General features: G+C 34.7%; 1 protein-coding gene across 1 annotated transcript in view; it reads right to left on the minus strand.

Moving 5' to 3' along the window:
• LOC133181091 (uncharacterized) overlaps window positions 1–25501 on the minus strand; it is a 78207-nt gene that overhangs the window by 36921 nt on the left and 15785 nt on the right. Inside the window, 25 exon segments of the mRNA XM_061315637.1 lie at window positions 202–480; window positions 695–967; window positions 1209–1317; window positions 5246–5344; window positions 5506–5897; window positions 6097–6372; window positions 6496–6762; window positions 8371–8619; window positions 8917–9025; window positions 11018–11415; window positions 11910–12164; window positions 18340–18597; window positions 18817–19053; window positions 20891–21115; window positions 21362–21449; window positions 21569–21586; window positions 21685–21815; window positions 22179–22287; window positions 22426–22589; window positions 22881–23117; window positions 23404–23509; window positions 23762–23824; window positions 24048–24433; window positions 24718–24975; window positions 25102–25377. Coding sequence (XP_061171621.1) covers window positions 202–480; window positions 695–967; window positions 1209–1317; window positions 5246–5344; window positions 5506–5897; window positions 6097–6372; window positions 6496–6762; window positions 8371–8619; window positions 8917–9025; window positions 11018–11415; window positions 11910–12164; window positions 18340–18597; window positions 18817–19053; window positions 20891–21115; window positions 21362–21449; window positions 21569–21586; window positions 21685–21815; window positions 22179–22287; window positions 22426–22589; window positions 22881–23117; window positions 23404–23509; window positions 23762–23824; window positions 24048–24433; window positions 24718–24975; window positions 25102–25377 — 5262 coding nt within the window.

A 25501-nucleotide genomic window follows, 5' to 3' on the forward strand; every position in this document is an offset into this window, starting at 1 on the left:
TGCCAATAAATTCCAATAAAAATTTACTTATGAACTCTCATGACAAATGCATGTCATAGTTATTTTTTATTTATTTGTTTAAAAATATAGGAGTGCTAAAATCATTGTTAACACCTGTACAAAATCTCAAATCTTTAAAAATGTCAAAAAACACACTTTCAATTTATTTTCAAGAGACCTTAAAAGGAAGTTTTCAAATACCTGCAGACAGACTCCTTGCGCTCAGCCATCTTGAGTATCTTGGCATGTACAGAATTCATACAATACATGGCCTCTGGAATACTGCACACAGTGCTTTGTTTCATTGGCATATCTGACAGGCAGTGGTCATTGTTGGTCACCTCTGTCTTTGGGCGAGATTTACAAAGATTCTTGGCAATGGTTTTCAGATCCATGTAGGTTGCTTCAATGCTCTTGCGAACATGAGGCATGCATTTCAGGGTATTCTTAGCAATGCAGACCTCGACAGGTAGTAGGTGTCTTTAATATGAAAATATGAAAAATACACATTTAATATGAAAATATGAAATTAACAAGAAGTTAATAAAAGGGAATGAATATTTGTTTAAAATGAAGTGCACAATGAGAAATTTAAAATTTCTTCAAAATTAACTACCAGAGACCCCCTCCCCCTTTCACAGTGTACTTTTCGTGCATAGTTTCAGTTCAATAACAAAATATAAGGAAGTCTTACGAGCAAACAGCACTTCTGGTTTCCATGTAATACTGCTGCTGAATGGACAGACTGAGCATGCCCAGACACTGCATAGCCTCCTTTTCATTACACTCCATCTTCATGACCTCTGCCCTGAAGGAGTCCTTAGCAACCTCCTTAGCATCCAGACAGAAGCCCTTTGATTGGACAAGATTGTTGAGGGTCTTTGCTGTATTTAAGAACTTCATACGGAGTTTTGCTGAACACTGCATGGTGGAATGAAGAACACATTTTTGCCAAATAGCAATGTCTCTAAAAAAACAATCAAGTGAAACACTAATGAGTTTTGATATTTACTTCCTTTCTATATGCACTGTATATTACTGTAACATTTACTTCTGTTACAATGATAATGATGAACTTTCACTCAGTTGTGTAAAATCAAGTCTGACAATTAATTTAATGCAAGCCTCCATACAGGTTCATGCATTTGTACCATGTGACAAAACCTGCCGATCATAATTTACAATATTTTGATAGCTAGATTTCAAACCTGCAAGAAGCTGCTCTGTCTATCATGGGTGTTCTTCCCCCAAACACAGCTATATTTCCAATATACTGTATACAATTAGTAGCCATTTCCATATCACACTGAGAGGACTCTGTAAATACAAGAAACATCTCAATTATTGCAGAGAGTAATACACATTTCATGAATATACTATGGAAGGCAATCGAATACAGATCAAATAGCTTATCAGTTAACCGCAAGACGTTCCAACTGATTAACCAGTTAATAGCGATTCTCTGTAACCACTTAAACTTCTTTGCCACGCATGGTCACCGATTTTGATGAAACTTTGCCCATTATTACAACTTGACATTAGAAACATATATCAAATAAAATTTCGTTGCTATGTGTCTTGGTTGCCATGGTAACAGCCAGAAAAGTTGAAAAAATTGAGATTTTCAGCTACTTTAAATCTTTATTAAGTCTTAGTAAAGACTAAGAAAAACAAACAAACCATTCTCCCAAAAACATGACACCTTCTTGCCACTTATGCTATAAAGAAACTATTTAGAATTAATCTCTAAGTAAGTGGTAACCATGGGTACATTTGGAATACATTTTAGATGCTGAAAAATGCTGAAAAACGCTCTATAGTCACAAATGATAGATGTTACATGATCAAACTCAATCAACAATGTAAGAAAAACAATGAAAAATATTTGACCTCATGTAATTAGGTATTGGCAAAATTATTCTAAAAATAACTTTCATGGTTGCCATGGTAACACAGTGTCACCATGCAAAATCTGTTGCTATGATTGGGTTAATGCTACTATCGTGAGGAAAAACAATAAAATTCATGACTGGCACATATGCATCCTTAGGACCTTGCAACACCGACAACATAAGAAAAATTGAGATTAATTGTTACTTTGCAGTGTAACCATGGAAACAATGTACTAGTTGTTTAAAGTGATATTTTTTTGCTGCTTTGGATATTTACTAACCTTTTAATCAAGAAAAATATTATTTGAATCACCTTGAATAGTACTTATCTCGTAGAACTAATGTTGAATATCATATATTGATAAAGGTTATTGAAAAATACAACACTGTTGCTATGGTTACCAAGAAGAGAAAATGTTCGATTTTGTTAATTTTTTGTCAATATTAGACCCTATGTGCCAGCTTTTTGCATCCAGTTAGAGGTTAGGTGATAGTCAAAATTGAAAGTCAGGTTAGTTGTTCACATATATCAATCATTAAAGTTTTGGGAATATACATACAACGGTACGTATCCAAGGAAACAGAGTATTTTTCAGATTTTTATGCATGTTTTTTCGCCTTATTTCCATAGCAACGCACTATTTAAAGAATTGAAATTGAATTTTTTGAAATGTGAAAATTAGGGTCACACCAAGGCCTTTTAAAAATTGATCATCAGTTATATAGAAATATGCTTTTTAAAAAGATAGGATAAGATTAAAACACTAAGAGAATAAATTTAAAATCCCTTCGTGGTATTAAAACCATGGCAACCATTGCCAACCTATAAGAAATATCATATTTTGTCCTTGGTATATGTTACAAGGATCTCTTCTCTATTAATTGCTTGCATTTCAAGCTATAATTGTTTTTATTCTTAAGTGTATGACTTTATAAAATTAAATGAACAAAATTATTACTTTTGAATACTTTGTTTCCATAGTAACGTATGTTAAAGATGATTTACCAAACATGTTTATCATGCATTTAAGACACCAGGCCTTCAACTTTCAGAAACAGTCATTGCCACTTGTTTGCTTTGCTGCAAACGTTAACTTTGGGACTCTGAAGATGTTGAAAAATGCCATTTTTCAAACTTTAGGACATGTTGTTATGGTAACCATGACACGTAGCAACCAATTTTTGCCTGATTTGAGTTTACGGTATCAAAGACTTTTATCATAGAGAGTTTGGAGAAATTCTGAGATTATGCGTGCCACAGCTCCTATATAAAAGTTCAAGTCATTACAGAGAATGGCTCTTAATCGCAACAAACTACATATTTTTTTTTAGTGAACTCTATACGTATGTACAGGAAAACAAAAAAACCCATTAGTAATATTCTCTATATGTTTCATCAGTAAACTTTATGCATTTTATTCCAATTTCAAAAGAAAAAATAATAAATAAGAAAACCATAAAATATACACTGTACATGAGATTTTAAAGACATTGATGATTTTTCATATCAGATGTTATGCAAGGTCAATTTGGATTATAACTTATCAACATTCAGAGGGTTTTTTAATCTTGTAAATTGAATTCTAAGGAAGTTAATACATATCGACTAACTGATTACAGATTTTCTATCCGATTACAATTGTTCCCAGAAACCAGTTAAAACCAGTATTTCAGTAATATTAAGAAAAAAATTCTATCTTTTCCTGAAGTGATGCCAAGACTTCCTCAAAATGACTGAAAGCACGCATTTCCATTGCTCTGGCTGGAATTTCTTAAAACAAAGGTGAAGAATAGATATAGATGCAAAATAATATACACTACATCACGCCTCAATCATGCTCATACGCATCATTAGCATGTCACTGAATGACCGTCCGTGGACCAGAAGTCCATGGGTTACTATACTGCTAAAGGTTCGAGAAAATTTGAACTCAGCATCTGAAAAAAAGGCACTAGATCAAGAGATTGATAAACCTAATGCATCGTAAAAATCGATCTGCAATTATTATGCATGGAGGACTTGCACACTGTAATTAAATGGCCGGAAATGGGGTGTTTTTAACAGTTATGCGTTTCTTTCTAAAGTTAAAAGATACATGTACCATTCAACGTTTCAATGAAATCACTGATGTTTTTAAATCAGGGTTTATCTTACTGTATTCATTTTTGAAAATCATTAGATAAAAATATTCTGATATTTGTAGGTTACAGCTTGTTGCGTTTCTTTTGCGTGTCAGTATATATTGATATTGATTTAAATGGTACATCAATAAAATAATTATAAAATTTTTTCTTTAAAAATTTAAATAAGGCCAACTTTAAAACAATGTTTTTTTGCCCTCTTCCAACTCAGGATGAAAAAAATAGGGTCAGTAGGTAGGTGAAAAAATTTTTTCCCCAAGAAAATTTCAACATCAATGCAGAATTTTCAAAATCTATTTTCTGAAATTCATGAAAAAATAATTGCTTCCTAGAGGTTAAAAAAAATTTTGGAGTCAGGTCATTTTTAGCGGGTCGGTCGGGAGAGGGCAATCAAACAATTTTTTAAATATGGCCTAATATACACTATAATATTGATGCATTATATACCCTAGCGGCAAATTCCTGTATGCTAATTTTCATACATGTAAATGTTTATTTTCAAATATTTTGGTAAACCTCTGAGAGGAATCCAAACTGGGAATATATATTATTGAACATACAAATACCTTTAATTTCGTTATGAATAAAAAAAATGAAATCGCATTTATTTAAAAGTTATGTGTGGTTTTACATCTTAATTATAAAAAATTAACCTTTTTGCACTTAGCTAGACTCATAAATTACCATCTCTTTTAAAATAATGAATTTTGAATACATTTTCTATATTTTTCACAAGAATCATGTCTTTAGCTTCACAAGCCATAAAGCACTTTTACACAGATCCAACATCAGTCGTCATTATCAGGTACATGTACATGTATCTCAACAGAATTCTAAAACACTGAGCCAGTTTTTCACAAATATTCTAAAAGCAACCTTTATCAATAATTTTGGGAAGAATATTACATTGAAATCTTTTAAAAACAAATTGGAAAATATATCTAATTTTGGGGAAAAATATAAAATGTGCATGAGTAGCAACTCGGGTTAACAATATGATGTCAAACAAGTATGGCTTCACCTTTTAAAGATACATGTACTTCTTTATCAAATTTTAATATGAAAACAAATGGTTATGTAGTCAAGGTGTACAAGATCTACCAATCATTCAGAGAGAAATCTTTGCTACTTCAAAAGTGTAAATGATGTGGCTGAACATTAATTGAACAGGGCGCAAAATCATCTTTTTTTGTTACTTTAAAAATATCTACCTTTCATGGTCCTGTTGTACAGGTCAGTCATGTTCCAGTTCTCCATTTCCATCATCTTCCTGTCTTCTCTAGACATATTCATTTTCATCATTTCCTCTGCTGCAAAAAAATTAATTCAACTTTAAACCTTCCCTTCATTACATTATTGCTACAACCAATCAACTTTATCTTTATGAACAATTAGTATAATTTTTCAATAAAATCATAATGATTGTAATAGCCTAATTAATTTTTTTTAAATATCTATCACGTCTCCATACCATATCCAGCAAAGCACTTGTTGAGATCAACCTGGTGGGCTGCTGACTTCCACATCCCTCGTATTAGGGGTTCCTGGAACGTGCCTTGTATCTCAATACAGCGCTGTGTCTGACTGAGAATGGGGCAAACATCCCAGAAAGATGTGGAAGCATTCTTCATGACAGCGGTGATGTTAGCAGAAAACTGTAGGTAGCATGCCTTGTTGAACATGTAGGGAACTAATGGATTGGTTCTCTCCATCACAACTTCTGAGAAATTGCACTTGCCGCCCCTGTAGTATTTTTGTATTTCTTGTGCAAATATTCGGACATCCTGAGCTACTAACAATTGTGCTCCATTGCTGCAGCCAACAGCCTTTTCCAACATACATTTGGCAATTTTTTCTCCATTGCTGTAAATAAACACGGTCTTGAGGTAAAACTACATTATGATAAATCTGGCTTTCTAAATATCGTTTTTTCTCTTAAATCCACATTATTCTATTGTTGTAGTAAATTAACTCTCCTTAAAATGTACATTTACTTTGCATCACAGGAAAAAGATTACGTAATACATCACACATTCAATTTACAATCAAACTGATTTCTTACTCGCAGACAACGGTAACATTCATGTCTGGGGCACAGTCCAGCCATCTTGTTGTACACACAGGTCTGGGCTTACAAGTCTGGAGAGCAGCAAGCAGGGGTAATGACATTTCCTGCATCCCAGAATTCCCTGTCCTTGAATCCTTGGCAGCAATCTTCATGCATTCATACCCCAGTGTTGCCATGATGACATGTACAGTGGTATTGATCTCCTTGACATCTTCAGGTTTGCAGGTCATGGTGTTTTGTAAAACACACTCTAATGTTTTTGCATATTCCCTGTAATAAATGTTGAAAAGCTTATGCAATGTCTTAATATTCTGAAAGTCCATATATCAGTGGACTTCAAATGATGATCCATAAAATTCTCTCATAAATTAAGAGATAAACTTAGTCTCTTACATGCACATTCCATCCATTTTGGTCATATTGGCTCTAGCATATTCGTCAAGTTTCATCAAACACTGATTTGCCTTGGGTAGTTCACATCTTGAGTTTTGCAGTGTAGATTCCCACATATCCGTGTTACACATGACGGTAGACAAGAGAGGACAGGAATCCCCCAGTATATTACGGATATGGTCCAGAGTGGGGGCGAAAGATCCTTTGACATTGTCAGAGCAGTTCTTAGTGAATTGATGGACACATTCAAGTGTCTCATGGAATTTACTATAAAAACATGAAAAGATGGGGTTTTTTTTAATTCTTAAAATCATATTTCAATTATTAGTGCATTCAACCTCAAACCTCTTTATTCAAGACTATTCCCTCTGAAATATAATTATATCATATACCACATATTTTCAAAATATTAACATTTGAAATACTGAGGTTCAACCAGAGTGATTTGTTGAAGAATTAAAAGGATGTTTATATTAATACCATTTTTTACTAATACAAAATATTATATGCAAAACAAATATAAAACATGTTTTAACATTACAAACTGCTATTTACCTATGACCTACATACCAAGGGCTGGGTATCGGCTGGGAATTTCGTATTGCGATATATTGTTCTATTTTTAACAGTATTGTGATATGAATTGCAATATTTTCAATAACAGTTGAAATGCTCTTCTTATTTTATTAACCTCCATTTATAAGCAGAGTTTATATACATGTAACTATTATAAATATGTTGTAGCAAAAAAGTTCTTGTTGGTTCACTACAGTTTTGCAACAAAATGCAACCATACAACAGTGAGTCATAGTTGCCAACTCGCCCGATTTCGTCGGGTTACACCCGATTTTTCGACCCTTAACCCGATTATTTTTTATGACACGGCGGGTCATGCTCTTCTCCTGATTTTTGCCGAACAAGCCGAAAATCTCCTGATTTGGTTCATAAATTAGGTTGCACTTTTAACTTCCAGTTGCAACCCAAGCTTGGATCCGTAAACAATGCCAAGGCTATGTTCAGTAGGCCGTGTATATTCAGTAAATTATCAGCGCAGGTGTAAACAATTACCTGGGAGTTGTTTTGACAAAACAAAGTTTGAAGTCAATTTAAAATGGCTTCCAATAGAACTATGGCCAGCAGGAACAAACTGAACCAAGAAAAAGAGAAACGATATTTATGTACATATCAAGGACTCTTGGAAAACAACTTTCATTAGATAAAATAAAGTGATCGAAGATAGAGTAGGCCTAACTATACATTTAATACATATTGCACTTGTTAATTAATTCGGGAGAGGAAAAATAACTTCAAAACCAAAATTGGAATACTTTCAAATTTAGCACAAATATGTGCTTCAAAATAGCAATGCAGATTCTGAAAAGACTTTCTTTTAAGAAAAACGCACACTTAATCCAGGTCAATACTGAATAATGAAACCTTCAATGCTCTTTTTTAACATGTAAATTTAATCAATATATATATTAATTTTTTGTCATTGTAAGTTAAAGCCTCTGTTTAATAAAAGAATTCTCAATACACAAATACTTATAGAATATACATATATATAATTTAATCATGTTAGATATGTTGTGAATGTCGTTACGCGTTATGACCAGATTTTTTACTTTCCAAATCTGGTCATGACCAGATTTTTTACATGTTGGAGGTTGGCAAGTATGACAGTAACCTTACTGTAAAGCGTTTGGATTGAAAACATTTCTGACATCTTAAATTTCATATTTTACTTTAGAAATCCCAAGCCCAAGCATTTTGCCAGTATATTGGTACTGGAAAAATGTATCGCAATAAGATAATTTTTGTTAACAAATCGCAATAGACAAGAACACTGATATTATTGTGCAGCCCTATACATACCTGCAAGCCTCCCTCTTTTTGCCTGGGGTGATCTCAGTGAGGTACATGCCATAGTGCTCTAAGCACATGGAAGCCATTTCTGGGGAACACACATCATCCATTTGCTTGACAGTAGGCAGAATAGATGACGGACAGGCTTCCATGTGTTCATAGACCAGGGAGATCAGACCATCCCTAAATACATCTTGTCGCTGCTTAGAACAGGTCTGTACACTGTTATTGACACACTTCTGCACATCAAGAATCTTTCTAATAATTAAAAAAAATATCTCTAAGTTAACCTGCTATTCAACTATCTTTTTGATTTTCATTTTTCCTTATTTGCCCACTGGCACTTGACATTTGTATATTTTTCTTATCACATTCACAAGATGATTTATTCCATGGGTAGGGGATATGTTTTTTTTTTTGTGATAGGAAAAAAACTGAACATCAAGTGTAAGTGAATTTACAATAGTCTAAAAAGCTACAGTTCCTTCTCAACTCTGTAAATAATCAACTGACCAAAATCTGAGCTGTGAAATACATGAAGACTGCATTTCTTACCCACACATGGGGAGTCTCTCTGCCATTGGGGTCAGTCTCCATCTTATCAAAGTCTGTGAATAAGATACTACACACATTGCAGCCACATCCATCATACAACTTGATGGTTCTGTAAATAAAAACATAGGTAATCAAAGATTACGAAGCTCACCTCGACAAAGGTTATCTATAAGTAAGGCAAATCTCACATCATATTTTTTCTAGTTAGTGTACATCCCAAGATCAATATCTATACAAGTTTGGTTTAAGAAGGACTTATAATTACTTGGAAATAGACCTGCTCAAAAAACTTTAACCTGGTCACTCATCTGGAAAATCTAGGTCAGATTCAGCATCCGAAGCAAGTGTGTAGTGTTCATCCCTAGATGCATCATCCATGCAAGTTTGGTTCAGGTAGGGCGTATAGTTACTTGGGAATGGACCTGCTCCAAAAACTTTAACCTGGTCACTCATCTGGAAAATCTAGGTCAGTTCCAGCATCCGAAGCAAGTGTGGTAGTGTCCATCCCTATATGCATCATCCATGCAAGTTTGGTTCAGGTAGGGCTTATAGTTACTTGGGAAAGGATCTGCTCCAAAAACTTTAACCTGGTCACTCATCTGGAAAATCTAGGTCAGATTCAGCATCCGAAGCAAGTGTGGTAGTGTCCATCCCTAGATGCATCATCCATGCAAGTTTGGTTCAGGTAGGGCCTATAGTTACTTGGGAATGGACCTGCTCCAAAAACTTTAACCTGGTCACTCATCTGGAAAATCTAGGTTAGATTCAGCGTCTGAAGCAAGTGTGGTAGTGTCCATCCCTAGATACATCATCCATGCAAGTTTGGTCCAGGTAGGGCTTATAGTTACTTGGGAATGGACCTGCTCCAAAAACTTTAACCTGGTCACTCATCTGGAAAAATCTAGGTCAGATCCAGCATCCGAAGCAAGTGTGGTAGTGTCCATCCCTATATGCATCATCCATGCAAGTTTGGTTCAGGTAGGGCGTATAGTTACTTGGGAATGGATCTGCTCCAAAAACTTTAACCTGGTCACTCATCTGGAAAATCTAGGTCAGATTCAGCATCCGAAGCAAGTGTGGTAGTGTCCATCCCTAGATGCATCATCCATGCAAATTTGGTTCAGGTAGGCCCTATAGTTACTTGGGAATGGACCTGCTCCAAAAACTTTAACCTGGTCACTCATCTGGAAAATCTAGATTAGATTCAGCATCCGAAGCAAGTGTGGTAGTGTCCATCCCTAGATGCATCATCCATGCAAGTTGGTCCAGGTAGGGCTTATAGTTACTTGGGAATGGATCTGCTCCAAAAACTTTAACCTGGTCACTCATCTGGAAAATCTAGGTCAGATCCAGCATCCGAAGCAAGTGTGGTAGTGTCCATCCCTAGATGCATCATCCATACAAGTTTGGTTCAGGTGGGGCGTATAGTTCCTTGGGAATGGACCTGCTCCAAAAACTTTAACCTGGTCACTCATCTGGAAAAATCTAGGTCAGATCCAGCATCCGAAGCAAGTGTGGTAGTGTCCATCCCTATATGCATCATCCATGCAAGTTTGGTTCAGGTAGGGCGTATAGTTACTTGGGAATGGATCTGCTCCAAAAACTTTAACCTGGTCACTCATCTGGAAAATCTAGGTCAGATTCAGCATCCGAAGCAAGTGTGGTAGTGTCCATCCCTAGATGCATCATCCATGCAAATTTGGTTCAGGTAGGGCCTATAGTTACTTGGGAATGGACCTGCTCCAAAAACTTTAACCTGGTCACTCATCTGGAAAATCTAGGTCAGATCCAGCATCCGAAGCAAGTGTGGCAGTGTCCATTATAGATGCATCATCCATGCAAGTTTGGTCCAGGTAGGGCTTATAGTAACTTGGGAATGGGACTTGTTCCTAAAACTTAAACCGGGACGCCGACGCTAACGCCGACGCCAACGCCGGGGGTATAGCATAAGCTCATCTCGACTTCGTCGAGGTGAGCTAAAAATATAACATTCAGATTTCTTGAAGAAAGTGCATGCACCTCATTTTACTGTAAAGATCATCCTTAATTCTGTGTCTTCTGTTCAATGATTTTTCCCTGTATTTTAAAAACAAAATCTTACCGCTAGGCATTGGCTTGTTTTCAAATGTCTGATTGCACATCTTTTTGAATTCCTGATACGCGTCCATAGTTTCAGCAAAATTGAACTGTATCGGCAGAGGAATGTACTTAGCTTGTTGGATACACTTCTCTTCCTCTCTCTTGGCTGAACATAAAGAACCTATGAAGCTGGACTTAGTGGTCAAACCCTTGTAATAACTGTTCATGAGCACCATGCTACAGTTGGCCACATCTGAGGTTTCATCCTTCACCATGACCTGTGTATCCACACTGCTGAGGTCACAGGCAGACTGCCTCCACTCCTTGTATTTGTGCAAGATAAACTCCAGAGGTGCATTCTGGGCAGCTGCACAACCCTCTGTGTGTTCTTTGACACATTTAACAACATCTGACAGTTTGCTGCAAAATTTAGGATGATAACTGTATTAATAACTAACAATGATCAGCTTTATAGAGCATTAAAATCATGGGAAACCTCAGCATCCAATATCAGGAAAAGAAAATTCTCAATATACTCCAACCTCTATGAATTGACCACAGATAACAGAGTAATTACATGCTAATTCATAACAAAACATGAGCCTTGACGGTTATTAAGTCAGTATCAAGGGTATTTCAAAATTTTCTCTAAACTGCTCTGCTCAGCTAAAATTTTACGATCCAATCAAGAATTTCCCTAATTCCCTTCATCAACACATACTTTTAAAGTCTCTTCCTAATTTGTAACCTTGGGAAAAAAAATCCTATTAATTTTTCACTGACCTTGACCTTGAACTGTTTTAATGACCTTGGATCCTGTGATTCTTTTAAAAATTTACTATAGACACGAGACACTAACAAAAAGCAGTGACTCGGGTGACCTAAAAACAGATGACATAAATACTAAAACTAACCTGCAAATCTGCTGTTTGTCCGATTCTGATCTAATGTTTAGTAGGCATTTACTTTTGGCATTAGTGATCTCGCACTTCTTTGGGACTGGCATTGGACATGACTTCATGAGTCTGATTGAGATATCTCGAGGAGAACATTTATCTCCTACGGCAGTATAGATCTCACGATAGAGAGACCTGAGATCCAGGAGTGACTTATGGTCGGTACAATCACTGGTAGCACTCTCTATACAACAAGTCATCTTCTCCATGGACCTGTATTTAAATAAAACATAAAAGAATAAAACAATTCAAGTTTCTGTCTATAAAATTAATGAAACCAGAGGCCACTGGGCCACAATGCTCACCTTTGAAAAAACTTAGTCCAGCTGTTCTTCAGAAGATTTTTTTTTTTAAATCCCCTTTTTATTCCACCTACAAACCTTTTGACCCAATATTATGACCCCACTATAGCCATATTTAACTAAACTTGAATCCACACAACATGGGGATGTTTCAATATCAATATGTCTATATAGTGAACTTGTTGTTCTGGAATTTTTTTCTGTATACATGCATTACGTAAAATTTAATGCCCAATATAATTTTAGCCTAACCCTAAACCCAGGGCCCATGATTTAAAAAAAAAAACTGGAATCCAAAAAAAATGGAAATGTTGGCATATAATTTAGTGAAGGAATAATTGCCAGGCTGTTCTAGAGAAGAAGATTTGAAAAGATTTTTTCCAATACATACATGTACTTGTATAATCCTATGTAAAACTTTGATCTTCATATTGTGGCAACACACTACCCCAAAGCAGCCATGATTTGAACAAACTAGAGTTTATACTTCATGTATGTAAGGAAGCTTTAGCAGAAGATTCAATTTTTTTGACCCAGTGGTTCTTGAGAATAAGATTTTTAAATGACCCCACCCTATTTTCGCCTTTTCTTGTATCTCCCCTTGAAAGGAGGCATTGCTCCTCTTCTGAATTTTTTCGAATTCTTTTCACCCAAGATTTTTTGTGTGCCAAGTTGGGTTGAAAATGGCTCAGTGGTTCTTGTGAAGAAGAGGAACATGTGAAAATTAGCAGAAAGACAGACTAACAGATGACAGAAAAACTGGGATCAGAAAAGCTCCCTTTAAGGACTTGTTGCATGCTCTTCATATATTATATAATTTTATGCAAAATAGTATCTACAACCTTGTTTATTAAGATACTGAATACAATTACCAGTAATTTTTATGTAACCATATTTTAAGCGAAATTTGAGTTGAAATTCAAATACAGCGATATACATATTTCAATTGGATTTCCGCGCCATACCACTGTTACTTCATATGCAACAATTCAGTGATAGAGAAATGAGAAACTGCATACTTTTAACGAACTTTGTCAACGACGAATGCGGAATAATTTGAAAAATCCTGAAAAAATTCTTACATGCTTTCCAATTACTATAGATGTATGAACTTCTTCTAAGTAAAGTATAAACATTTATTAAAAGATGGAAGTTATAAATACATGTATTATTGACAGACTACAGTGTGGGTGTACATGGTGTTATCATGTTAGTAAGAATAAAATAAAAATTGTAAAACACAAAGAAACTTGCTGATTTATAGCGGAGCTTGTACAATCTTAATCACAGTTTATGATTATAAAAGAAAGGGTTATTAGTAAAGATCACAGTTTATGATTATAGAAGAAAGGGTTACAGTCCCTGAAACGTTCTACTTTCCCATTTTTCCGTTCGCTCACCGTTCGTTCAGCGTGCGTTCACCGTTCGTTCACCGTTCGCTCTCCGTTCACAGTTTTGCGTTCACCGTTCACCGTGCGCTCGCGTTCACCGTTCACAAAGCGTTCAGCGTTCGCTCTTCGTTCCGTTCACTTTGCGTTCACCTTGCGTTCAGCGTTCACCTATCGTTCAGTTTTCATTGTCATTCGGAACTCCGAAGTGAAAGGACTTATCTTTTTGTAGTTAAGGAGTTACAGGTTTTTTAATTTATCAACTAACATATCGTGTTTGAAGAATCATTATTTCATGAGGAAAAATATCTACGATATATATTTTTATTATTCTAATTTAGCTGTTAGGTTATTTATTAAATTACTCTGGAGAATAAATGTTGTTACAAAATATAATAGAACTAGTTCTGAGAGTTATACATACTGCGGATATCCTGTTAATTTATTATCTTTAGAACGAATTAAATTGATAGTGTGGTTAAAGGAAATATTTATTTAATATGTAATGCACTACAGAATTTCTCTACTGTAATATGTAAAGTCTATAGTTATAGAGAAAAAAATCTTTCTTCACCGTAACTTTATATGTTTGCCATTCGATATGATTAATACCCCCCCCTTTCCCCCTAAATCGGTGACTTAGTCAGTACCGTATTTCCAGAATATTTAAATTAACATTAACAAAAAGCTACGGTCTTTTTTAGAACAAAAATTTCAGTCTCAAAACAAACATGCATCTAAAAAAGTCACAAAACAATAGTAGATAAAAATGTACACGTGTCGGCGGTGGTATTTGAAATTGGCAGAGAGTATGTTTCACATTCAAGTGTTAATGCCCAATGTATTTTTACTAATTTATTATTCAAATGTTGGAATCAAATCTAGAAATGATAAAAATAAATGTTATAACTTGTTGGAAATACTCGCACTTCATCTTCGATGTGACGAAACTTTCACACCTGCACAGTGTCGAATGATTTTGATTGACAGGACAAGCACGTGGACTTCGTGTGAACTTGAAGCAGGAAAATAAAAACGAGTATGACTGTCAAACAAATGGATATGATTTGTTGATAAAAAAAAAAAGTTACATTCACTGTCTGATATATTTAGAAAAAAAATTCAGAGTTTTTGTTTGATATAGGTACAAACATTTGGTGAAGCCTGAAAGGAGGGGGGGGGGGGGCTAAAACTGAATATTACTCTCTCTCTCTTATTTGTCTGTTTAATGAAAACTATAACACCATATTACTTAAATATCAAGTTCTGAAAATTGAATTTATAACAAATAATATGAATATGTATCTTTGTATCATCTTGTCCGAGTATAATCATGGCCATCTGGAGATACATGTAGACGTCTGCTCAATAAATCATAATGAAAAATAGAAATGACACATAATATATTATTGTATTAAAAATTTAAAATACGAGGGTATAAATGTAATTAATTTTTTTTTCATTACTTTACACGAAATCGCCTTGACACGGAGATATATATACATATATATATATATATATATATATATATATATATATATATATATATATATATATATATATGAATATAAGTTACAACCGCTTTAATTCATTCTATAAATCATAAGTTTTCTCTGATTTGTTATCAACTAAGAATAAACATTTTTATTTTCCAACTAAAAACAATATCTTTTATACCTCACCGTTCGGCAACAATTGCAATGTTTTAATGCGATAAAAATCGTGTGGTTAAAAACTTAATGTGCATGCATCGTCTTTCTTAGGACAATTTTGGAGAATTTATTTTATTGACTTATTTATTCATTCATTTATTTGTTTACTTATTTATTATTTGTTTTTTTTTTTTGGCACCTGACATTATAATACAATAAAATAGTTTCAATGCAAGGAAAAGATCAGAGGCATTCCGAATATATCGTTCATCTTGCGTTCACCGTTCGTTCACCGTTCACTTTGCGTTCGCGTTTGCGCTCCGTTCGCGTTCTGCGTTCGCTCACCGTTCAGCGTTCACACATCGTTCACCAAGTTGCGTTCAGCGTTCACACATCGTTCACTCACTGTTCGCTCTGCATTCGTTCAGCGTTCGTTCACCGTTCGTTCAGCGTTCGCTCACCGTTCAAGTGGGAAAGTAGAACGTTTCAGGGACTGTATTAGTAAAGATCCTGCCACCTTTTTCAACTACAGGTATGATTCTATAATTACCCCTGCCCCATTCCCCTTCTCATGATTTCCGCGATGATTCAGTCGCTTATTTATGTTATGATTCAAGATTATTGATTAAAATAAATTATTCAAGTTCTGTAATTTTAAATTTGTGAATAAAATAGATTAATACATGTGACAAGATGAAATAAAGTGCCCCGCCACAGCATGATATGCCCGTCAAATATTGTTCAATTATCAAAAACAGTTTAGAGTGCAAGAAAATCATGTCAACCTTGATACCAGTAGAAGGATTTCCATGATTTTTCCATTCTTATAATATTTGTTTGTACACCTCCTGTGGTGTATGCATTAATTTTAACAAATATTACATTATAGATCCTCAACTGGCTGTGTTAGAGCTTGACAAATGCCCATCTGCAGCCCCCCCCCCCCCCATCTTTCATATTTGTGAGACATGATGCTCTAGTTGATATTTTCAAAAAATATAAAAAATATCATATTGAGCAATATCAATTTAGTCTTAACAACTTAATCTATAACAAATAAATTTTGAAAATAAAAAGGCTGGCCATCAAATGACATATGTTATAAACTTACCAGCAGTTCTTCTGCCTAATTCCCAAAGGATACAGATAAGAGCTGCTTGATCAGAGATGCTCTAACAGAAATGACTGAGACAGCTAGCCTTTCTACATTGAACTCATTAATTAATCTTAAACTGGATGCATGTTCACTCATTACTCCCAAGGGATGAATGGATCTGCACTATTTGCTTTGTAGTGCAATAAAAATGCATATTTATGTCATCCTGAAGTTAAATTTGAAAACAAAGATTTTTTTTTAAATTTGTTACAAAAATTTCTAAAAAGAAAAAATAAAATTTTGTCATCTTGAAGCAACATTATTAATAAGGTTCCTGCATGACTCTTAGATTTGTAGTGGCTATCTACCATAATTAAAACATTTTTTTTAAATACTTGATTTTTTTTAGATTTAATGTCACACTAGCTGGTTTTAAGCTGCAATCATACGGACAATGGACATGCTGATTTCAACATTACTCCCCCCCCCCCCCCCCAGTATAATTAGTTTTAATTAATTAGTTTATTATAAAATATCAACAAATTTTATTATCATGCAGTATCAAATTAGTTTTAATTACTTTTCACCAAATTCATTTTAAAAGTTAGGCTAGCTTGTGAACAAGAACTACAAATACAAATACAAATACAAATGTATTTAATGTATTATTACATGTATTTAATTTAATCCAACATTTGCACAGTCCCAAGAGATATAGATAACAACTGCTTGATCAGAGATGCTCTACCAGTTAGCTTCTCACGCTAAAACTCATTAATTTCTCTCTAATTTGACATGCAATTTTCTGTTATCAAAATTCTACTTGACCAGTGCTTGATAATTAAACCCATGGGAGAGGTGGAATTTCTCTTATTACATTTGTTATAGATTGCTGTAAAGGATATAATGAAAAAAATAAGTATTTTCTTGATTTAACATTTTCTTAATATGGATACTGCAACACTCTTACATTTTTTGAGATTGTGTAATTTAATAGTACAAAGACATTTTTTTTTAAAATTTCACTTAAATTAAAGGTCAAAGTGACCTTGAAATAGGTCGTGACACACCTTCTACCTAAGATGCATAAATTGGCCAAGTTTGATGATTCTAAGTCTAATAGTTTTCTAGTTATGAGCCTGACAGGATTTTTCCATATTTGGCCATAACATCTTAATTAAAGGTCAGAGCGACCTACGTTTAATGCGCGACACACCTTCTACCCAAGATGCATCAGCTGACAAAGTTTGATAACTCTAGGCCTAATAGTATTAAAGTTATGAGCAGGACACGAAAAAGCTAACAGACAGACGGACGGACGGACATGAACGCTATAACATAATACGTCCCGTCTTAAGACGGCGTATAAAAATTAACTCTGTGTGGGCCAATTTCTTCGTCTCCCTTGTGTCCATTATTGCTAACAGGTTAATTTCCATGCAATGTTTACAGATTTTTGGGATTTTTTCTTCCTGACAGTTCAAACATACAAGGTAGAATATTGAACCTCATTTAGATAAAATTGGTAATTTGTTCGTTCCTAACACAGAAAAACCAGTTCGTACTGCGTACATTTTAGTAAGATTAATGTATCAACTGATCAGCCATTGTCACTTATGACGTACCATTGTCCCATGATCGCTATCTAATTAACTTAGATTTTTAATATAGGGGTTTTTATTTGAATCAATAATGTCTGCAGTATATCTCAATTGAATCAATAATTACTGTAGTATATCTGCAGTAAAAACACAAAATTTTTCAAACTGTGATCATGAGGAACATGATACACTTTTAAATTCAAGTAATTGAGAAAGAGCAACAAGTCCTTTAAGCCTTCAGCTCAGATGACCTAATAAAACTGTGCAGCACTCAAGTGTTTTGACTTATGAATACATGTAGAACAAAAAATTTTCATCAGCACTTTTATCATTTTCTTCAAAAACTTACTGGCAAACTGGTTTCCAGCCATAGAATACACTACTGGTGATCTTAGAATGTATTCCAGCTTCCTGTGCACATCGATAGGCAGCCTTCACATCACACGTGGCTTTCTTGTCAGACATGGTCCAGCCCTCAGACCCATCGTAACATATGTGCCCCACTGTCTTCAAGGGGAGTCGATACACCTGTATCATCTGGGCATAAACTTCAGGGCTCAGAACAAAAGAAGCTTCATAAACAGACATCATCATGTTCCTGTAATGTCTGAAAATAATTTGAAAGGTTCATAAATCCCCATTTTAAAATTACAAGTAATATTTTTAAAAAGTTATTTTAAAAATCTAAGTCAAAATATGAAGTACAATCATATCATGATATCAGAGTATGTGTGATAAATGAAAAATGTTCAAATCTTTAAACTGCTAAATTTTTTTTTAACATATAAAACAGAAATACACCACTTAAAAAACTGAAGTTACTTACGGACAAATAGTCTCTTTGGTAGAGTATCGATTACCCAATAAGGACACCAGAGAGAAGAGTCCCTCCAGCTGGAAGGCTGGCGCTAGACCCAGAACTGGATTAGGGGTGGGTTCTTCACGACACAGTACCCCTACCATCCACTTACTGGAGTTGTACCAGGCTGCTGATAGTGGCATCTTGCTCATATCACAGGATTTTCCATGCATCTCAACACAACTTAAGGCATGTTTTACAAATCTGTGTTAAAAATATGTATAACTTTATAATCATATTGTAGCTACAATGTAACACATGTATCTCCTCCACATCCAATTGTGTATGCATGTACCACATTTATATTAGGAATGACTCTAATTCTTGGCCAAATCATTCAAGTATAACCTGGTTTGGGTCAGTTTACGCTTTATAATCCGCGAGGGAGGTTATTTAACAGCATAAACTGAGGCCAAGATAAATAAATATTGTGTTTCCTATTACCCGAGAAAAAATAGAGTAGGTAGGTAGGGAAAACATTTGATTTTATTTTAACATTTTATTAGTTAAAATTTAACTTTGACAAGAAAAAAATGAGAAAAACAAAGAGTTCATTTCTTTTTCCCAAAACGGCGGCTTACTAATGGCATTTATGTTTAATGGGATATGCATTTTCTCCAACTCCGAAGTGTTCGAGATTAGGATTTCTAACAGTCAAAATAGAATTGTTTACTTCCGGAAAGACATCGGCGGATGAATTTTTCAGGGTCAGCTCATATATTTTAGGATCGGTTGGGGAACTGGAAACACACTATTTATTTATATAGGCCTGACCCAAAACTAGGTTATTCTCGAATAATTTGGCCAAGAATTAGAGTCATTCCTTATAATTTAATTTTAAAATGATTATCATTAAATTAGCTATGGGTGTAAAATTTCGTTGCTTTTTATTAGTTCAAATTTGCCGCTCAATAATACAACCATAGTAACGAAAGTAACGGAAGTGATGGGAAGCGAGGGGAGGTAAAAACTGATACATAGGCCTTGCAGCCTTGTTTGTTTACATTGGTAAGATCGAATTATTGTTTGAAGTTAAAGGTACATTTATTAAATCTGGAATTTTCTATGAATCCCGAGGACTGGAAATGAGAGGATTGTATGGATACAGATGATTCAGCTGGTTGTCAGGGGGGTGTCCCCAAACCAAACCAGGTGATACAGAAATAATTTGTGTTCCTTTCTGGATAATTACCAATCAGAGGCTAGAATACAAACAAAATTAAACAAGAAGTCTGTGAGCCAATGCTCACTAATAATACCCCCGCTCTGATGTGAATACACAAGGTCAGTTATGAACAAACACAGTGATAATCAGGAAATTAACATCAGATTTGTAAAAAATGAATCCCAACATATGGCATGCCTAAACAAAGATTGTGCTAAAATTTCAAGCGTCTGCGATGAGTAGTTGCTGAGAAACTATAACCAAAATTTGTTATGTATGGTACAGACAGATGCACGGATAAACAGGAAGTTGACATCGGATTTGTACCAAAAATGAATCCCATTATATGGCATGCCTAAACAAAGATTGTGCTAAAATTTCAAGCATCTGCGACGAGTAGTTGCTGAGAAAACTATGACCGAAATTTGTTATGTATGATACAGACAGACGCACGGATAAACAGGAAGTTGACATCGAATTTGTACAAAAATGATTCCCACAATATGGCATGCCTAAACAAAGAGTGTGTTAAAATTTCAAGCACCTGCAATGAGTAGTTGCTAAGAAAACTGCGACCAAAATTTGTTACGGACAGACACACACACACACAGCTAGACAGACAGACAGACACACAAGGGTAAAACAGTATACCCCCCTCTCCTTCGGAGCGGGGGTATAATTATATACATGTAAGTACATCTATTTAAATGATCCTCAATACAAAGAAAATTCAGATAATGTTATAGTAAATGTAATGCTATGGTAATCTGAACTCATGATTTCTAATTTACATGTATTTAGAATAGCAATGCTAGGAACCAGATTTCAATCCAATACAAATGATGACAGACAATATCAGCCTATTTCCTTACTTACCCACACCACAGAGGACTCTCAGTAAATGTCTGGGGTGGCATCTTCAGCAGAGCTCCCGCTTCCATCATACACATGGATGCTAGCTCCATGTTACATTTCTCAGATTTACACACCATTCCGGAGGTCTCCCCAATCTGGTCTATTGCCATACCCACTAAACTCTGAAACTTCTTGTTACAGCCAGTCATTGCACTGGACAGACATTTCATGGTAGGGGGCACCTGTCTGTATAAAATGTACATATTTTGTCATTAACATCTCAAATACAGTACAGTGGATCAACATTTCTTTCAAATCTTTCATATGAATTTCTCACAAATGAGTCTTCTCTGCAATATGCAATGACTGCAAGTGAAAAACAGTCCAGAGTACTGTACTTGTACAATAAACAGATATTTTTCAAACATTAAAAAATTTGGTTTGTTGTTTCTCATTGTTTATAAGTTTAACAAGAATTCCTACACAACATACCTGCAGTAGTCTGAGAGAGAATCCATTGTGGAAATCTGAATATAGTCCCTCAGGCACCTCACTGCTGTCATCTTACACATGTTGGACTCTAAAACACAGAATGGAACTCTCTAAAATATCTTCCTTTGATTCAGTTATTTTTACCTTGATAACATCACAGCTGACCTTGATTATGAACATAAGTATCAATTAATCAATTCAACTTACCATGAGATTCCTGTTCATCTGAAATTAAAAAAAAACACATCATTTTATGTTTATGAACAACATTGACAACTTACAAATGCACACCATCTCTAAATATTACAGTCTAAATAGCTCACCTTCTTCCTCTGAGCATGTTCCCATGAGAAGTCCCATGACCAGTGGAGCATGGGCAGCCATTTTCTTTTTGTCTTCTTCATCACAGTTCATGCTGCTCTTCTTGACACACTCTGCCATCATGTGTAGTTCACTGAATGTTATAAAACAGATATTGTTATAACATGTTATGAAAAGTAAAGACATCAATAATTAATTTCCTTCTAAAGGTATAAAACTGATGTTAGAGAAATCTAAAGCATGTTTGTTGTCAACCAAAGTCAAAATTTAGACAATGAACATGAAATCCTCTATTTACATGCACATGCAAGTTCCAGCTATGCTTAAAAACTTTAAAATTCCAATTATGCTAACATTCTTTGACATTACTGACTAACTCTTACTTTGAAATCTTTAACCAATGTACAAATGTAACATATATTTCTCAAGTCATAGATTGTAACAAATTTACAAACACTTTTAACTTCTTCATAGTATAAAAAAAGGTAATACTAACCCACAAAGTTTCTTTTTGTCCACTTCTTCCATTGAAACTGTTGTCATAGCAACCTTGTCAAACATTCCAGTTAAGCACATCTTTGCTTTCCTCATGTCACACATTTCCGCTGAAATTTACAAAGTTTAAATACCACCTCAAGTACAAAGATTTGCTTCAATAATTTATTTTTTCCTCAGAATCTTTCACTAAATACAACAAAAGAAATAACCTACATGAATCTCTCATTCAAAGAGAGACTCACCACTAAATTTTCTCTGCATGACCTGCATGGGTTTAGTGTTGTCCATCTGGCAGGTTTTGACCGCGACACCGGACACGTCTCTGTAGGCATCCTCCACAGTGGCGCGTTCTCCCGCCTCACAACCAGCGGTGTTCTCCAGCACACACAACTCGGTAGAAACGATTCCACTGTATTGAAAAAAAAATATAAGAAACTTTATGACTCAGAGGCTTTTGTTTTTTTGTTGAAATAATATATTAATATTTAAAACATATACATCATAGCTTTTCAAAATGTTTAATTTTATACTGCAGTATACTGAAGACAAAATAGAGCAAGTTCATTATTAGAACCACATTTTTCTTATCATTTATTTTATTTATTCATATCTGAATATATGACATAATTACTTACATTGAAAAGAAAACATAGAGAAAATTTATAAATTGTTTTGAATTTATTTTTTTCCTTTGACTTACGAGCAGACAGCAGGTGCTTGTTCTGTCATTCCGTACATCATGATTCCTTCACTGAGCATGCTCACACATTTCATGGCCTCCTTGGGCTGACATTTTCTTGGTGGCTCCTCATTACAAATTCCTATACTCTTCCCAATACTATTAAACCAATCCAAGACCCGTATTGTCTTCATTTTGACTGCAGCAGGACAACCCATTAAACTTTTATGAATGCACATAACATCAGAACTTCGTTTTCTGAAAAAAAAAAAAATACAGATATCAATATACATGTATATTACATGTATCTCAGAATTCAGAAATACAAGATCTGGGCTAACAAAGTTAAGTAGTTTTTCATGCTCATTACTTCCTTGAGTCCCTCCCCCCTTTCCTTAAAACCCAAAATTTAATCATTACAGTTTATATAAAAGGGTAATTCTTTCTACTTCTACCATTTCTTCAATTTACATATAACACAATGTACATGTAGTTCCCTACAAAGGATTCTATCAGCCACAAATTACAAAAAATATACATTTACCTGCATGTCTGTTCTCTTTCTCTGATGGGATAAAATGCTGGGAAAAGGTTGGAGGCAGCATAATTGTACATACAAATCGAGGCAGTCATGACATCACAGGAAGAATCTAATATGAGAAAATTTTTCCTATTAATAATATCTCATCAATACATTATTACAAATACTACTAGATGAACATTTTCATTTTGAATTTTTAATACACATTGTTTATGTGTATTTTTAAAATCTTCAAGCTCAGTCCTATGAACATTTGTGTTTCTCAATGAACATATCAATCAATTGTAGATTCAGAAAAAGAACTCTGTATTGAGTAAAACCATTTTAATAACAATTGTGCATTCTCTATTAAAACACATACTTCGTGGAATTTCAAAATCTGATGAATTCCTTCCATCATCTTTATACACCATATTCATGTTATCTGAAAAAAAGAAACAAAAATTTTATAGTACATTTGTAAATCAAAGGAAAATGATCTTACTCAATCATGTATTCAAACAAAAACCTAGTTTAGCAACATTTTTTTTTTTTAAAAAGTGCACATCCAATTGTTGCAATAAAAGGATTTGTCTAAAGATAAAAAATTCCACAAAATTAAAATTCCTTTTTTTTTTTACCTAGTAAACTACCTGAATCTTTCTTACCTACAACAGTACACCTGAAATACACTTGTTTTCTGACTGTGTGACTGATAGACTCCAAGGCTTCTCTCCATGGTACGGAAACAGCCGAGGCATTGGCTACCATACACTTGGACATATTTGTGAAAATCTCACAAAGATTTCCCTCAGTAGCTGAATCGTTGAACAGATAATTTGCAAACACATCATTGCCTGCTATACATTTCATATCCTGGGAGAAGTTGCTCGGCATTGTGGGAAGGGTGTCTGGGACAAGTTTACAGGATCCTTTAATGGCTTCCTCCAGGCTGTCTTGATTCATTTTGATTGAGGAGGAATAGGAATACACCATGTATTTGTCACAACCCTTCATCATCAGACTAATGCAGGCCTTAATGGAGGTCTGGTTTCTACAATGAATGTGAGTAAAACTGCAACATTTCTTATTATAGATTGTTTGGGAAGAATGCTCAATATCAAGTACCTTCAACAATGATATGTGTCATATATAAACATTCTATACATCTCAGGTTGTACATGCACAATTAGATACAAAATTATGATGTACAATGAAATTAAATGAGAGACCTCACCTCTTATTAAATGTAGTAAATCAAGAATCTCAATTACATGCAAGAGTGCAAGTTGATACATCTAAGGAAAATAACTGAAACATATGAAAACAGATACTTACCCACAAATTTCTGCTGGATTCAAACTGTTAAAGCACATTTCTACATCCCCAACACAGGGCACCATTGCTGGTTTTATCTCGCATGTCTTTGTGCTGTTGTCCCTATCTCTTGTCTCCATTTCAGAAAACATGGCCCTGCACATCATTTGTAGGTCATTTTTAAGGGTTTCCATTTGAGTTGTTACTAGTGCATTTGTGGTTCCTGCATCACAACTTCTAGAACTGGCTTGGGCACACATCACTGCCTGTTGTCCCATACTAAATGAAAGGAGGACACATTCTTTTATTATAAATCTAGAATGTTGCTTATTAAACTCGTTTCAAACTGCACATCAATTTCTCACAGAAGTCCTCTATTATACTTTTTGATATTCTTTGGTGTACCTGCAGAGAGCCTTTGTGTTATTGGTTAAAATGTAGTAATCCTTTGCATTGTTGTACCAGTCCCAGCAATTTTGTATAGCTGTCTGATCACATGTCTCTGGCAGAAATCGTCCAATCAAAGCCTTGGTTACATTACATCCCTCCTCAGTTTTTACTTCACATGCTGATCCTGCTAGGCTAAGAATGGGATCCATGGCTTCTTTCACAAGTGCTTTCTCAGATGCTGTGCAGTTCATAGTGTTGTTGTATACACAATGCATAGCCATACTTACAGCACTGGAATATTCATTTACATGTACATCTTAGTATACTGTATTTATGTACAACTTATTTTTTTTTTTTGGGGGGGGGGGGGGAGGGGGGTTTACATCTGATGGAAGAATAGTGTATTCAAAATAAC

The sequence above is a fragment of the Saccostrea echinata genome, unplaced genomic scaffold (assembly GCF_033153115.1).
Source record: "Saccostrea echinata isolate AGI-Se365-2 ecotype Australia unplaced genomic scaffold, CSIRO_AGI_Sech_v1 ptg000008l, whole genome shotgun sequence".
Taxonomy (NCBI): Eukaryota; Metazoa; Mollusca; class Bivalvia; order Ostreida; family Ostreidae; genus Saccostrea; species Saccostrea echinata.